The sequence below is a fragment of the Antechinus flavipes genome, chromosome 1, assembly GCF_016432865.1.
Source record: "Antechinus flavipes isolate AdamAnt ecotype Samford, QLD, Australia chromosome 1, AdamAnt_v2, whole genome shotgun sequence".
NCBI lineage: Eukaryota > Metazoa > Chordata > Mammalia > Dasyuromorphia > Dasyuridae > Antechinus > Antechinus flavipes.
The window spans coordinates 194,051,993-194,069,662 of NC_067398.1; the positions used below are offsets into that span (position 1 = coordinate 194,051,993).

Sequence of the window (17,670 nt, forward strand, 5' to 3'; positions counted from 1 at the left end):
AGAGATATTTATTCCCACCTCTCTTAATGTGTAGGTTAAATACACATTAAAATTATACTGCAAAATTGTGATGGGTAAGAACTTCAAAAGTTGGTTGAAACGGCCATGGCTTGTTTTTCTAATATCAGCAAAGGGTAAGAAATATTTCATAAAAATTAAATAATAGCATATGAGAAATTGCTTTTACAAACTAGATGCACATATATGCATATACACAGTGAATTTATTTAATAAAAATCCATTTATTTAATTTTGGTTTATTGTTGGCCAATGATGGCAAAATAGATTATTTGGGAAAAGGAAAATTATCACCATGTACAAATATAATGTACTAACAAATTGCATATAGTATAAAAAGGATTTTCTGAAAGTATCTAAAAAAGTAAAGGCAAAATGGTTTTGAATTGAAAAGGTAGTATTTAAAGCAAAACCAAAAAGTTTTGTAATTATTTTTAAAAACACAAATACCAATCCTATAATAGTAAAATATTCCCTGCTCATCAAACATTTTATTGCAGAATGGAAGATGTTAAGTGGAAGTAAAGAAAGAAAACACAAAAATGACTGCCATACATCTGCAAGGAAAGCAATAGAATGGTCATCTATACTGCTATGCAAGATGATTCTAGAAAGGCTTTTGAATTATAGGGAAGCAATTATTTTCTGAGAAAGCAAAGATTTGAAAAATCAAAAACAGCCTTTTGATGTTTAAGGGACAACTTATGATACGCCAAAATATGATATACACTAAAATAAAGTGGGATTTTTATTTGAAAAGCTATATTACATGTAGCTATATGAATCACTCAGCTCAAAAAATATCTGATGTTTTATCAATGTGTTCATGAAAATGTATCATGTGGTAATCTAATGAGGAATTACTGAGCATCAGTCCTGAGATCATCCACAAATCAGATTTTTAAAAACTATGGGGAAAAAGGATTCATTCTTTTGAATGTGAAATGAGAAATTAACAGCACTACAGACAACAGTAACCTCAGACACATAAATTTAGAGCTGGGGAGGGACTTATAGCATTATTTATCAATGGGCTATACTCTCTTTAAAAAAATCACCCAATTAAAACAAGTATATTAAATGTCTCAGCAAATAAATTCTCTTTTTACAAATTTAATGCTATCAAACTGTTATAAATGCCATGGATGCTCATTTCTGAGAACTATGATATCTGAAGTTAGATTAATAGATAATAAAATTACATTTGTTCTTTTTTCTATTCAGAATACCAGGTCAAATAGAAAACTTGCAGAAATCACTGAAACTCTTCAATCAGAAGATATGATCTCTTCTTTAATATTAAACTATAGAAAAATGTCTCTGTACCCTAGACAATCTTCTCTCAAGTGGTCCTGGGTGGCAAGTGTTGCTTATACATGCCTGCGATTGCTTTGGCAGCGCTGTAGATCATTTGTCTCCGAGACATGCCAGTGAAAGCTACATGCCAATCAGTCCGGTTGACATGTACCAAGTTTTTCTCAAGTACTTCACCCACAGTTACCAAAAGGCCTGACCATTTTAAATTATAGTCCTGGGGGGTGAGATTTTGAGCCTGTGGAATAAAAAGATTAGCTGTTACTAATAACATTATTTAAAAGGTATTTCTAATAATATAAATAAATAGCTTATTTCAGTCACAGAGTCAAAAAATGATTACTGGAAATCTTCAAGCTAGATAGCCAAATAACCTATGAAATAAACTTTTAAGACTGCCCAAGAAACAAAACAGAAAAGCCTCTTATTTTAAAATGAAATTATCTCAAATTTAAGGGCTCCTTTAAAAGTACTACAATCTAATCAAGTTCTATTATTCAGTTTGTCTTAGTAGTATTCACCTTATATAAGTCAATTTTAACATTTTTTTTACAAATAGCAAAACATCTACTCTATATAAGGGTAATATAATATTGACAAGGGATATACTTTGGGCCATTTCAAAGACTTGTTATTTTGTCACTTGAAGTCATAAGTTTAAATGGGTAGACAAAACAGAGCTCAAAGACAGCATGTATTTTAGCCACATCATACATACTAAATTTAATCCCTATTGGCCCTCTACATTGTCCATTACCACACCCAAGGATATTTACAAGATAAGAGATCAGGAAAGCCAATGTTGGATGACAAAAAGATAACAGCACATTTTCTCTTGCAGGATGTCAAATGCAGAACAAAGTTTACATTTAGATGTACAATAAGACAGAATGTCAGATCTATGAACTTAAAAGGCACAAGTACTAATACAACTACTGAATCTGTATGATAGCAATTAAAAAAAAGTTGATCAAAGAGGTATAAGGAACTAACAGACATATACGAGACCAAGAACACACAATATAAAAGTAATCAAAAGATATGAATTGTCAAAAGAATTGTGAACTCTTTCCAACCACTACTAGGTATATAACCCAAGAGGTTAAGATCCCATTTGTACCAAAACATAACAACTTTTGTGGTAGCAAAAAAAACAGTAAAGAAAAGAAATCTCTATCAATTGGAGGAATGGCTAAAAAAACTACTAAAACAAGACTATATTAGGATATTATTGCACCATAATAATTAATATGAAAAATTCAAAAATGCATGGGGAAGATTTCCTTGAATTAATGCAAAATAAAGTAAGTTTGAAGAATGCCTACAACAATATAAATGGAAAGAATAGCAACAAAAGAAACCAAATTTTGGGTAATTGTAATAACCAAACTTCTGACTCCAGATATATTTAGAAAAATGTATTTCTTTCCGTTCATTGTAAACATGCAGGATTATACATGTATGGAACATTGATTCCTGTTAGACACAACAGAAGGCTAGGTTGCTGAACTGATTTTTGCCCTTCTTTGCTACTCTTTACTATGTGAGATGGTTGTCTAGGAAGAAGGGAGAAGGATATATTTAGAATAGAAGGTAAAATAAAAATAAAAGATATCAAAAATATCTTGAGAAACATAAAATGAGAAGAAATTTTTTTAAAAAGAACTGACTCAATTATAATTAAAGTTTAATAAGTAAACGATCCATTTCAATTTTAAATTTCTGATGATACCAACCCACTCAAATAATAAATGGTAATAACTAAGAGGGTGAAAGTAAGGTCCTATTCTATAAGAGAACATTTAAGTGTACTGTGCTATGATCATTAACAGCAACATCTTTGATGAATATCTTTACCTTCTGATAGAAATTATAAGGGCTAGAGCATAAATTATATATTTCAAAGATTCAAATATAATTAATTCTTTGATATAAGAGATTCTATAAAAAACACAACATTGTAAGGAACTGGGAGCCAGGAGCAAGGAGCCAGAAACATAGTATCTTTTTACCATAAAACAACTATACAATTGCTATCATATCAGACTATGAGATATGGCATATGAGTACATATTATTCCCATTTTTCAGTTAGACGACCTGAGACAAACCGACAATTCCTAGACTATCATCTGAATCACAATTGTTTACCATCTTTACTTGCTAAGTAATTAATTAGAATAGATTATCAAAAAATGAGTTGAGAGAACCATAAAAGAAAATCAAGTGAAGAAAATAAATAAAGGAAATAAAAACAGGAGAAAGAATGAAATATGGAAATATGGGAAGTGCAAAAAATGGAGAAAGTATAAAAAGGGTAAAGGACATCAGAGAAATTATACAGTTGAATTCCTGTAGTTAAAATTAATTTCAGATAAAAAGTAGTTATTTCATTTTTAAAAAGGGACATTTCATTTAAAAAAATACCTGCTGTACATATTCCAAAGGCACTGGTGTAGCTTGTGTAAATGTTTCTAGATGAATGCCATGGAGAGGATCTTCAATTATCAAACAGCCAATGTCAAACCACCTGGAATGCAATATATATGCTGAATTATACATTTTAAAAGCAGATCAATTAAGAAATTAAAATTCTTTTTAGTTGTAACAAAAAGAAACTGATTAGATATTGATGTAAGGAAGATAAACCAACAATTAAATTAATGAGTATTTCTTATCTAATGTCAAGAAAACCAATAAAAACAATAACATTATTTTTTGTTATCTTTGCCAATTTGCTGGGTATGAAGTAGAACCTCAGGTTTTTCACATTATTAGTGATTTGGAGCACTGTAGCTGTGAATATCTGGCAATTCTTTTAGCAACTGTTTCTATCTTTTGGTCACTTTAGAGTAGTTATCTACAGAGAATATTTAAATTTTTGCTTATGTCTTGAATAGCAGAAATTTGATACAAAAATTTTTCATTAGACCTCTTTCCTTTTTATCCCTAGGTCCATTAATTCCCTCCCCCCCACCAGTGTCATGTAATTAAATTTATCTATTTTATCTTTTCTAATTCCAACAGATTAAAAAAATATATTTTAAATAAATATTTGGTTTTTACAAGACTTGTATCTGCCCCTGTATCTTTTCTCCTTCCATTCTTCCATTATAATTATATTTAATTATAATTCCATTATAATTATAATTAAGAATAAATATATTTTTTAAAGGAAAAAAATTTAGCAAAATGCCATCTCAAAATAATATATTACGTTCAATGTTCTAAACCTAGACACCAAAAGGGAAGAGACAGGAATCACCACTTTTTTTTTTTTTAATTAGGAAGAAGTTTGTTATTTTTAATTCCACAATGTTCAAGTTTGATGATTTTTGTGGCTATTCTCTTTATTTAAATTAATGATATTATTATGTATATTATTCTCCTGGCTATTTTTACTTAATTGTGAATCTTTCATGTATTTCCATTCTTTTCCACACTCATCATGTTTTTCATTTTATTTTACAACACAGTAATATTTCATTATATTCCTGTGCCATAAATAGTTAACCATTCTCCAACTGACAGGAATCTGCTTTGTTTCTTGTTATCATAATTAGTGCTATTAATAAGTTACAAGAGCAACTTATTAATAGTGAGTTTTTTTTTTTTTATTATCATCTTGCTTATTGATTTAATCAGCTCCTATGGATCCAATCATTCTCTCTATGCAGAGGATTCCCAGAGTTTGTATTTAGACATCTTGAACTGGATATTCTTTTGCCATTTCAAATTCAGGATAAGCAAAACAGATTTCATTAACTTTTCCCATTAATGCTCATTTTTGCCAACCTGTTTATTACTTTCAAGGAGATCACCACTTATCCAGGCTAAGTGTCATCTTAAACTCTTTACCTTCAAACATCTTTTAAATATATCATCTTTATCTCCATTCATACATGCACCACAACATTAAAGACTGACATTAACTCTTGCCAGAGGTATTTCAATAACCTTTCAATGGATCTCTACCTCATATATTTCTCCATTCCAATTAATCTTTTACTCAGCTGCCAATTTGATTTTCCTAAAGCATGTGACTCACCCCATCAGCCCACTTAATTAATTCAAATGGCTCTCAGTTAACCTCCAAGATTAAATACTAAGTCCCAATTACCATCAAAATAAGTCTTCTATTTGGCATTTAAAATTGACTGCAAGTTACTCTCCTCCTACTTTTTCTTCTATTTATACATCACTTCCCTCCACCACACATTACAATTTAGCTGCAAGTATGTCTTTTCATTAGCTGACCCCTATTCCTGGAAGTTTTCCCTTACTTCTGCAATAAACAAATAAATAAATAATTTTTTTTCTCTTGGTTTCCTTTAAGACTTAGCTCAAAAACTGAAATTATGTCCAAAAAGTTACTAAACTGTGAATACCTTTTGATCTAGCAATATTAGTAGCAACAATAATAATGATAGCTAACATATAAAATGTACCACACATTCTGTTAAGGTGCATTACACATTTGATCCCCACAACAACCCAAGGAGGTAAACTGAAGCAAACAGAAGTTAAATAATTTGCACAGGGTCACATAGCTAATAAGTATATGAGATCAAATATGAACTCAAGTCTTTCTGATTGCAAACGTAGTGTGCTGTCCACTGGGCAGCCTGGCTGCATTTGCTTCCACACACTTGAGAAGATCTGAAGATCTTCAAAACGACTGCAGCCATCACAGATCCCTGGGGTTTGCTGGGATGCGCAAGAGTTTCATACTTGGCACTATTCTGTTTCACTCAAGAGATTTTACCATTCAACTTAAAGTATTTATGGAAGAAAAAAGTAGTTTCTTGCCAAAGATTTTAGGATCCCTAAGAATAACAAATGCATGGAAGCATCTAATAACACTCATGTTTTCTACTAGTTTAGCTTAGTTCAGTTAGTAATTCAATTTTAGAGTGACAAATATGGAAGCATTTGGCAAACCATAAAGTCCACAAAAATATATCTTTTCAAATACTTAGGGTTGAGAACTTTTGGTGATATCTCATTATTATAAATAATTATAAATTCATTCCAGTAATAATTTCCAAATCAGCACAAGCAGAACATAAAAAAAAGACTAAATTTTAATCCAAATAATAATGTACCTTAAGACAAAATACTTCACTTTATTAAATTTAACTATTATCAGGCATATAAAACCATTAGAAATGGACTTACTTGACTAATTTTTGCCATTATTCTTTCTTAAGACTAGAAAACTAATTAATTTCATCAATGGAAATGGCAGAAAAGCAATTCTGACACACGCAAATATTTTCCTTTAATCTCTATAAAATAGTATCCAAACTTTGGACATATTTAATATATGCTATCTTGATCTAATAACACAATCTACCCAATAATAACACAATCAAGATATAGTTCAATAAGCCTCTTACTTGTCAGGTAGCAATTCAGCAATGAAGTTTTCTACAGACACAGCAGGTTGTTTTTCATGAATCACACCAGAACGACGTAAACTGTCTATACGCTCTTGGGCCCCCTGAAAAATAACAATGCAAGAGTTAAGAGAATAGCCTTTATTTCATTTAAATGTTGTCCGAACAGAGGCAAATCATGAAGTTACCTGGAAAAATCTGGAAAATGATTAATGATCAACAAATCCAATTAGAGTAACAACCTCTCCTCAAAGCTACACAAACCAGCAAAAGAACCTACCAATCACCTCCTAAAAGGAATCCCAAAAGGAAAAGTCCAAGGAACGGCATAGACAGAATCCAGAGCTCTCACATGAAAAACAAACAAAAAAACATACTGAAGGCATTAAGAAAGTATTAGTTCAAATATCAAGGAGCCATCATCAGGATCACCTAAGACCTGAAAACTTCAAATATACATGTCAAGAGATCTGGGAATACAAAATTGTAAAAGACAGGAGCCAATAACCAAAAATAAATTGGTCATTAATGTGTATTAATATACATGTTATAGTTTTTAAAAATCTCTGAAAGATTAAAGAGAAGGGGGATAGTTGTGAATCTTTCCCTACTAAAAATCCCAGCAAACCATAATTATCTATGGTTGTTGCAATTAACTTTAAGAGCTATGAGATATACTTTTTTCTTTATTATTATTATTTTTTTTTGCTGAGGCAATTGGGATTAAGTGACTTGCTGAGGCCCACACAGCTAGGAAGTATTAAGTGTCTGAGACCAGATTAAAACTCAGGCCTTCCGGTGCTTTAACCACTGCACCACCTAGCTGCCCCGAGGCATACTTTCTAAAATGCATTCATAGATCTTTCCACATTCCACCCAACTGTGAGAGTCCAAAGACCCTTCTGCTGAAGGGGAATCCATTCTATATTCTTTTGGAATTCCTGGCCAAATAATGGATTCACATGCTTTAAAGAGCTGAGTAATGTTTAAAGTCTTGTCTGAAAGTGAATTTGCTATATTTCAATTGATGGTTTCTTCAAATAACACATCAGTTTTTATTTCTGTATTTATTGGGAACATGAAACAGATATCTTAAAATCTTATTGCCATTAGCTATTATTTTTGCATTGAAAATTATTTATAAACTTTATAGTAATTACAGCAAACTTCTTGTGTATTGATACATTCATTCTCAAGTTTTGCAATTTTAAAAAGGTAATAATGTTTTCTATAACTTAAATATTATTTCTATTTAAAGTTGATTTTTTTCTAAATGACAAAGCATTTCTGTAAAAAGTGAGTGCTGGGGTTTTTTAAAAAATATTTTTTGTTTTATTGTGTGTGTGTGTGTGTGTGTGTGTGTGTGTGTGTGTGTGTATGTATTTAAAACTGAAAATTATAAAGAGACCAATTTAGACCTTTAATATGGGGGTACTTTGTCATCTTAATGTTGCAGGGAAAAAGTTATAATAACATTAGTTGAATCAGAATTTTGTGAAGAAAAGTTTCAAGAACTTGTGCTGCCCTGGTTCTGATGCCTCTTGGCTTTGCAAAATCAATGCTGGTTGATACCTAGGCAACTTTCTGAAGAATATAAGTCCTACAGAAGCAGCTACACCCAGAGAAAGAACACTGGGAAATGAATATAAACTGCTTGCATTTTTATTTTTCTTCCAGGGTTATTTATACCTTCTGAATTCAATTCTCCCTGTGCAACAAGAAAACTGTTCAGTTCTGCACACATATATTGTATCTAGGACATACTGCAACCCATTCAACATGTAAAGGACTGCTTGCCATCTGGGGGAAGGGGTGGAGGGGGGAGGGGAAAAATCGGAACAGAAATGAATGCAAGGGATAATGCTGTAAAAAATTACCCTGGCATGCGTTCTATCAATAAAAAGTTATTAAAAAAAAAAAAAAAGAATATAAGTCCTAGATGAGTAGTCCATCAATACTGGATTGGTAGAGAGAGATTCCTACTCTGCTTGGAACAACCAACTTTAAGAAAAGATTCAATTTGATAATCAGTGTACAATTTTAAAAAATAATTATATTTGCAGCATTTACTTTTCAGATGCTGAGAATCTATCTTTCCCTAATATATAACTCATTTTGATTAAAGCAATTAAGCGATTAAGAAAACAGTTATTAGCAAAAAGCTTGGCTTTTTTTTTTTAAGCGAGTTAAACAAGTCTTCTGACACTGCTAATTCAAAAATCATGAAAAGAGCATATAAACTAAAACCTAAGGCCAACAAGCGCAAAATAGATATTTTTTACATAAGAAAGTACTTAGTACTAACACAATAAGGACTCATGAATGAAGGATAGAACCTAACCATAGAAAGTTAGTATGATAATAGGGAAGACCAAAATAAACTGAGAAGAGGACAACAATATCCAAAAACAGCTATATGAAAAATCTCAAAGGAAAAGCACAAATTGGTTTCAGGTCCTAAAAGAATTCATAGAAGAGCTCAAAAAAAGATTTTTAAAATCAAATAAGAGAGGTTAAACTGGAAAAAAGAAAAGTGATATAAGAAAATAATGAAAAAAGAGCCTAGCTTAGTAAAAGAAACACAATGGAAAAGATGTACAGAAATTCATTGAAGAAAACAACTCCTTAGAAGTGACCAAAATGGCTAAGAAATAGACTAGTTGATCAATGGATTAGGTTAGCTTCAAAGGACAAAACAGCCAATAACTTTAATAATATAATGTTTGACAAACCCAAAGATCCCAGTTTTGGGGATGAGAATGCATTATTTGACAAAAATTGCTGAGAAAATTGGAAATTAGTATGGCAGAAACTAGGCATTGACCCCCCCACTTAACACCGTACACCAAGATAAAGTCAAAATGGGTTCATGACTTAGGCATAAAGAATGAGATTTTAAATAAATTAGAAGAGCATAGGATAGTTTACCTCTCAGACCTGTGGAAGAGGGAGGAATTTATGACCAAAGAAGAACTAGAGATCACTATTGATCACAAAATAGAAAATTTTGATTACATCAAATTGAAAAGTTTTTGTACAAACAAAATGAATTCAGACAAGATTAGAAGGGAAACAATAAACTGGGAAAACATTTTTCCAGTCAAAGGTTCTGATAAAGGTCTCATTTCCAAAATATATAGAGAATTGACTCTAATTTATAAGAAATCAAGCCATTCTCCAATTGATAAATGGTCAAAGGATATGAACAGACAATTCTCAGACAAAGAAATTGAAACTATTTATAGACATATGAAAATATGCTCCAAATCATTATGTATCAGAGAAATGCAAATTAAGACAACTCTGAGATACCTCTACACACCTGTCAGATTGGCTAGAATGACAGAGAAAGATAATGTGGAATGTTGGAGGGGATGTGGGAAAACAGGGACACTGATACATTGTTGGTGGAATTGTGAACACATCCAGCCATTCTGGAGAACAATTTGGAACTGTGCTCAAAAAGTTATCAAACTGTGCATACCCTTTGATCCAGCAGTGTTTCTACTGGGCTTATACCCCAAAGAGATACTAAAGAAAAGAAAGGAACCTGTATGTGCCAAAATGTTTGTGGCAGCCCTGTTTATAGTGGCTAGAAACTGGAAAATGAATGGATGCCCATCAATTGGAGAATGGCTGAATAAATTCTGGAATATGAACGTTATGGAATATTATTGTTCTGTAAGGAATGACCAGCAAGATGAATACAGAGAGGACTGGTGAGACTTACATAAACTGATGCTAAGTGAAATGAGCAGAACCAGGAGATCATTATATACCTCAACAACGATACTGTTTGAGGATGTATTCTGATGGAAGTGGATCTCTTCGATAAAGAGTACTAATTCAGTTTCAATTGATTAAGGATGGACAGAAGTAGCTACACCCAAAGAAAGAACACTGGGAAATGAATATAAACTGCTTGCATTTTTGTTTTTATTCCCGGGTTATTTATACCTTCTGAATCCAATTCTCCCTGTGCAACAAGAAAACTGTTTGGTTCTGCACACATATATTGTATCCAGGATATATTGTAACCTATTTAACATGTAAAGGACTGCTTGCCATCTGGGGAGGGGGTGGAAGGAGGGAGGGGAAAAATCGGAACAGAAGTGAGTGCAAGGGATAATGCTGTAAAAAATTACCCTGGCATGGGTTCTGTCAATAAAAAGTTATTAAAAAAAAAAAAAAGAAAGAAAATTAAAAAGCTTTAATTTTAAAAAAGGCATACAAAACAAAAAAAAAAAAAAAGAAGTGACCAAATAGAAAAGATACAAAAGTTCACTTAAGAAAATAATTCCTTAAAAATCAGAATTGGGCAAATGGATGCTAACGACTCCACAGATATTAATAAACAATCCCACCCCCCCCCCAAAAAAAAAATCAAAAGAATGAAAAAAAAATAGAAATGTGAAATATCACAGTGGAAAAACCACTGACCTGGAAAATAGATCCAGGAAAGATAATTTACAAATTTCTGTACTTGAACCCTCCCCCCCAAACACAAACAAAAACAAAACAGATAGCATATTTCAAAAAATTAGAGAAAATTGCTCTGAAATTCTAGTATTGGGAGGGCAGTGTAAAACAGAAAGTAAAACTGTACATCAATTACCTCCTGAAAGAGATCCCAAAATGAAAACACCCCAAAATGTTATAGCGAAGGAGAAAATATTGCAAGCAGCCAGAAAAAAACAATTCAAATATGGTGGCACCACAGTCAGGATCATACAGGATTTAGCAACTTCCACATTAAAGGATCAAAGAGATTGGAATGATAGCAAAGGACGAAGGAACACCAACCAAGAATCATCTACCCAATGAAATAGTTTAATCCTTCAGGGGAAAAAATGGCATTTAATGAAATCAGGAACTTTCAAGCATTCCTATTTAAAAATAACCAGGGTGGAACAGAAAACCTGATTTTCAAATACAAAAAAAATATATATATATAGCATAAAAAGGTGAACAGGAAAGAAAAAGCATATCCTTTGACCCAGCAATGGCCCTAGTAAGATTGGTATCCCAAGGAGATTTTTTTAAAAAAGGGAAAAAGACCTATATGTACAAAAATATTTATAGCAGCTCTATTTGTGGTGGCAAAGATTTGTAAATGGAGAGAATCAACTGGGGAATGACTCAACAAGTTGTGGTATATAATCTTGACAGAACTCTATTGTGCTATGTAAGAAATGAAAAGCAGGATGATTCCAGAAAAACCTGGAAAGACTTACATGAACTTATTCAAAGTAAGCAGAACCAGAATATTATATACAATAACAGCAATACTGTCCAATAATCAACTGTGAATGACTAAGCTATCCTCAGCAATAAAATGATGCAAGACAATTCCAAATGACTTGTGAAAAAAAAAAAAAAAAGCTATCTGCCTCCAAGAAATAACCAACACAATCTGAACACAGATGGAAGCAGAATATTTTTCACCATTTCTCCCTCCCCCCCCCCCCCCCCCTTTTTGGTCTGTTTTCTTTCACAGCATGACTAATATGAAAATGTTTTATATAACTGCATATGTATAAACCTATTATAGTGCTTACCATCTCAGAAAAAGGAGAGAAGAGGGAGGGAGAAAAATGGACTGCAAAATTTTTAAAAAGCAAATATTAAATATTATTCTTACATGCAATTGTAGAAAAAAGTAAAATGTTATTATGGAAAAAATAAAATTCTCAATGGTTTCCTATTGAATTAAAATGAAAATTCTTTAAACACTTTTGTCTGGCTTTCAAGTTGCTGCACAAGTCTTACTCTTATTACCCTTTTACCCTTTCTATGTTCCAGAAAACTTTATTTCCATCTTTGTTTTTGTTCACATTTTTCTCTTTTTACCAAAATAGTCTCTATTTTACTCCCATTTAGTGTTGAAAGCTCAAGTAAAATGTCATTGCTTCCATTAAATATCCCCTAATATATACCCTTTATTTTTTTTCCATAAAGCCTTTCACCTTCAAATCTGTTTCAAACCTCAAATAGGACTTTTGCTATTTAACTTTCTAATATAACTTTGATATACTGTGAGTTTTTTTATCTCCCTAAATTCCAAGACCTAAATCTTTTCTATGCTTTAGATCTCTCAACAGGCATAGTGTTTTGTACATGATTAATGCATGTGTACAAAACTCAATCTCCTTAGCTTGTTTAGTTTTTGTTGCCCCTTTGTTGATAGAGACGATATACTTTAATAATCTTTCAATATTTCCAATTTTGTTTAATCTGCTATTATAATTATACCTAGAAGTATTACCAACATTTCTTACTGTAGATTCACTTTTATTTTTAACTCCACAATGTATTTCTAAGATTGCCAGTGTTAAAAAGTCTAAATTTTAAAATTCTGTCTTCTATAAAGACATAAATCCAATGGAATCATCAAAATAAAAATATTTACCAAATGACTTACAGACATTAATACAAAACTTCAACTTCTTTCCCTAGGAACACTTACAATTTGAATTTTAGTAGAGGATTTAAAAAATTGGTCTAAAGAAGAAAAAAATCAATAATCTGAAGTTTCCATATACTGGTACTAGAGTTAGAATTATTAGAAGAAAACAACACATACTCACTCACTTTTAATCCAGCTGCATAGCCCACTGGTTGTGGTGCAATGTTGGACTGGCCAGCTTCTCCTGTTACTACAGCTAAACCAAACACTTCCTGGAAGGCATCTCGGACAGCAGCAATTTTTACCTCTTTGTTTGAGGTTACTACAATATCTAGTTCACCTGCAGATTCTACCAGAAACCAGGAAAGAAAAAAAGGATCCAGGTAAAAACAGAAATCAAAGCTAAAGTTTGGCTATAATCATAATTGTCCTTCTTTACTTTAGATCACATCATTTCTATCTAAGAAATCCTTGGCTTCCATTTCTGGCATCCTTTCAATAAGACAATTGCAAAAATTAAAATGAAAGACATTCTGTGCTTGAAATGATAAGTTCTCTCTCAGTTCTGTTCTTACATGCGTTTATGGCTCTTTCTCCTTCTCTTTTGCTGGCTCTTCATTAATATCACAGCCCCTACTGTTGGCATTAGTTCTGTTTTAGGCTCTCATTTCTCTCTTTCTGCAACCATGGATTAAATTACCATCTCTAAGCAGATGATACCCAGATCTACCCACACTGCACCCCAATCTTTTGCTTTGTTTCAGTCCTCTATAACCAATGACCTATTGGAACATTTCAAATAAGTAACATCTCATATTTAACATATCCTCAATTATGAGCTCCTTCAGCTTTGCATTCCCCTCTCCAACCAAAACTCTCCTCTCAAATTTTGCTACTTCTGTGACATTCATTAACTCTTTAATCTTCTTCCCTCATCAACAATCAATTGTCAAATCTTGTGTTTCTAATTTTTTCCCTCTATTTATATAGCTATTACTTTAATTCAGGCCTTTAGCATCTCTCTCCTAGATTACCATCAACAGCCCCTTCATGAGTCTCCCCTAACTCAAAGCTTTCATGACTCTAGCCATATTGCTACACGTGATTTTCTTTAAGTTAGATTTGACTATCATTCACTTACTCAACCAACTCTAGTAACTCCATATACACTTCAGTATAAAATATAAAGCCTTTTGACTATCTTTTAAAGTCCTCTATAAAACGGGACTCAGACTATCTTTTCAGCCTTACTGAACATTATTCTCCCTCTTACACTCTGTGATCTTAGCAAAATGGCCTTCTCTCTGTTCCTCACACATAATACTCCACCTTCCATTTCAGTATTTTTTCATTAATCTTTCCATCATGTCTAGAATGTACTTCCTTCTCATCCCTGCCCCTCAGAATCAATCTCTTCCTTTTAGATACAATTTAAGTAACACTTTTCAAATGAAATATTTCTTGATCTTTTGAGATGCTAGTGTCTTCCTGCTCCAACTGCCTTGCATTTGCTATTTTATAATTATTTGAGTTGTATAAGCTCCCAACTTCTGTTCTGAGCTTAGTCCATTATCTGTGCAGATATCATTGAGAAAATCCTACTCCCCCCCCCCCTCACTTTCTGCCTCCTAATTAGGTCATCTACTGGCAATAGCAGACACCTCTTGAAGGACAGGTTCTGTAATCTTGGGTCTCTACTACCTAGTATGAGACTAACCTCTCACTACCTTGTTCTAATTGAGAGAGAAAAAGTAAGTCAGATAGAATAAGTAGAAATTGATGGATTGTGATCTGCATCTCAGATTTCATTACCTTAGCTTGACATATTTTAAGTCTTTGCTTTTACTCATTCCATATATCCAATCACTTGCCATATATATATAACATTATATATATATATATATATGTATATATGTGTGTGTGTATATATATATGTATATATGTGTGTGTGTGTGTGTATACATGTAACATTATAACATTTCTCATACACCTTCCTCTATTTATATAACTACCATCACAGCAGTGAGTCAATAAGCATTTATTAAGTTTCTACTACATGCTGGTCAAGATGAGAGTTCAATTGCAATAAGTAGCAGTGTGGCTACTCCCTTCATTCATGCAGATAATCTTGAGTTGTGACTGAAAAAAAGAATCACTCTCTGACCCAACCTAGTGATATGCTTAGTTTTTCTTTGAAGACTCTGAAGCATTTTTGGCCATTCGTCTTGGACTCAAGAATGAACAATGAGCCAGAAACTAATAAACAATGAATAGAAAAAGAGAGATGCTGACATAGAGAAGGCCATTCTGCTTTTGTGCAGTCTCTCTATGTCTCAGCCGGCTGTATAACTCTGGATTTCTCCATCAGACATCAGGAACCTCTTCATTCTGTAAGAACCCATCAGCCCCACAACTCACAACTTATCAGGATCTTAGGGCCCTGTTCTCCTTCAGACTGGAAGGCAGTGCTCTCTCCTCTGACAACTGCCATGTAAGGAGGGATCAGCCATATCTTCATTTCCTAGTCAGCTGCACGTTTCTCTGCTTCTCAATTAAGTCTCCTCCCTCTCTTCTCTATGTTTTCTTTTGTATTCCATCTTCTCTCACACCCTGCAACACTGCAATGGTGACAGTTGCAACTGGCAGCGTTGTCACCTCCTACCTCTCCATCATAACTCCAGGACAGGCTGAGATGAGGCCCTGGGCATGGTTGTGGCCTTTCAGCTAAGGATACCCTAGGCATTGCTTCAGCAAGGGAAAAGCAACAGCTAGAGCAGCACGGTTCAGACCCTAATTGTTAAACAGGGTCTCACGTCTAGTACAGCTTAGCTTTTAAAAGATTTGCCAGAAAAGGAACCACAGAGCTTTTTAGGCTACCCTGAAATAACACAGTGCTCAATATCTCAAGAGAGAAGTATTTCTTTAGAGTCAAGTAAAAGTCCAGTCTCTGAGGTACATGGAGTTTTAGAGTACTTTCATCTTAACAGGACCAGCTCTACAAATATGCTACTTCTAAGACTAAAATAATGCCTCACTAGTTTTCTCAGAGAAGAATGTTCCTGAATACAAATATATAGGGATGTGAAGTTAAAAATGGTTGGTGGAACACTTTCCAAAAGAAATCATCCTAAAGAAAGCATAGGCTATCAAAATTTTACTAATCATATTTATCAAAAGCTAATTAAATTGAATGAATATCAACATCCAGTTAATATCTAATTTTAAAATCACTTTGGGTTCATCTTAATTTCTACATATAATATCTATTTTTATTAATATAGTGAGATACATTCTCAAAGCCAGGAAGACCTGATTCCTTCTCTTATCTTTTTAATCTTATCTTTGTCCCAATGGGTGACATGGAGAAAGTACTTTCTAAAATATAGTTTATTTTATATTTAAAACATAATATTTATGTTTTAACATCAAAAATAATTTTAATATATTTTCCTTTTGTTTGAAAAACACTATTCCTAAATTGCAATTTAACATTTAACCCCAAAATAGAAATTAATATCTAGGACTTCTTGTGAGGATTTCAACAACAAAAAAAATCAAGTTTTATAAAGACCTAGACTCTTGGTTAAACTGGGATGTTTAGTCTTTGAGAGGATCTTTGTTGTCCTCTAAACATCCATGTGAATTTGTTTTTGAACAAATTGTTTGAATTTCATATTTTCCAATAAAATATGGTTTTTAATACAATTTATGATTAATGTTAATATAGAATGCAAGGAGGTATTGGGGGAATTTTTTCTTCTCCCAATTCTCCTAAATTTTAAGAGAGTCCAGAACTATTTCTAGATTAAAGACGACATAACAATGATAATAATAAACTGATTTAAAGTTTCCCAAATGCTTTGCAGTATCACATACATTTCATCCTCACAACAATCCTGAGAGATAGGAATTTTTATCTCCACTTTGCAAATAAGGAAACTGTAGCAGACAGAAATTGGATAAGTTTATCAGGGTCATATAACTAATAAGTACCTAAGGTTACATTTGAACTTGGGTCTTCCTGACTCCTGATCAGCAGTCTTCTATCTGTTGTTGCCTTGGCTTTTTTTCTTTCTGAGCTCTGAATACTAGAACCTTCTCTTGGAGACTGCCGTGGGCAGTGTAAGTGGCTCCCTAAACCTTTCATTCCTTGACTTTCTAAGTCTCTAAGAATTGAGAATTAGTATGGGGACCAGCATTTCTAAGATGTATGTGTTCTAGAAAAAGACACCCAAACTTTAGTATATGCACCTACCAAATGGGCGAATGAATTTATAGGAAAAGGAATTCTCATATGTGATGATTAAAACAATGACCCTAAACAAAGTAGCTTTGTCTTTGATATGAGTTACTCTTGAAAAACTTACCTGGAGTTCCAAGGTTCTAAAATCTGGGACTGACATAAGCATGAAGAAATTTTTAAATAGGAGGCTAAATTTTGTATTTTTAAAGACTACCCAGATAAATTAAAGATCAAAGATCTAAAAGTAGAATATTGATAGCTTTATGTATGAACAATAATCTCACTGTATCT

At 32.7% G+C, this 17,670-nt stretch overlaps 1 protein-coding gene across 2 annotated transcripts in view; it reads right to left on the reverse strand.

Moving 5' to 3' along the window:
* Window positions 1-222: 222 nt before the first annotated feature.
* Window positions 223-17,670, reverse strand: part of PRRC1 (proline rich coiled-coil 1) — a 43,091-nt gene continuing 25,643 nt past the window's right edge. For both annotated transcript variants that reach the window (XM_051994538.1, XM_051994546.1), the window contains 4 exons: window positions 13,322-13,485; window positions 6,731-6,834; window positions 3,759-3,861; window positions 223-1,570 (listed from right to left, as the gene is read on the reverse strand). In XM_051994538.1, coding sequence (XP_051850498.1) covers window positions 1,361-1,570; window positions 3,759-3,861; window positions 6,731-6,834; window positions 13,322-13,485 — 581 coding nt within the window. In that variant the 3' untranslated portion in view covers window positions 223-1,360. The remainder of the gene's footprint in view (window positions 1,571-3,758; window positions 3,862-6,730; window positions 6,835-13,321; window positions 13,486-17,670) is intronic.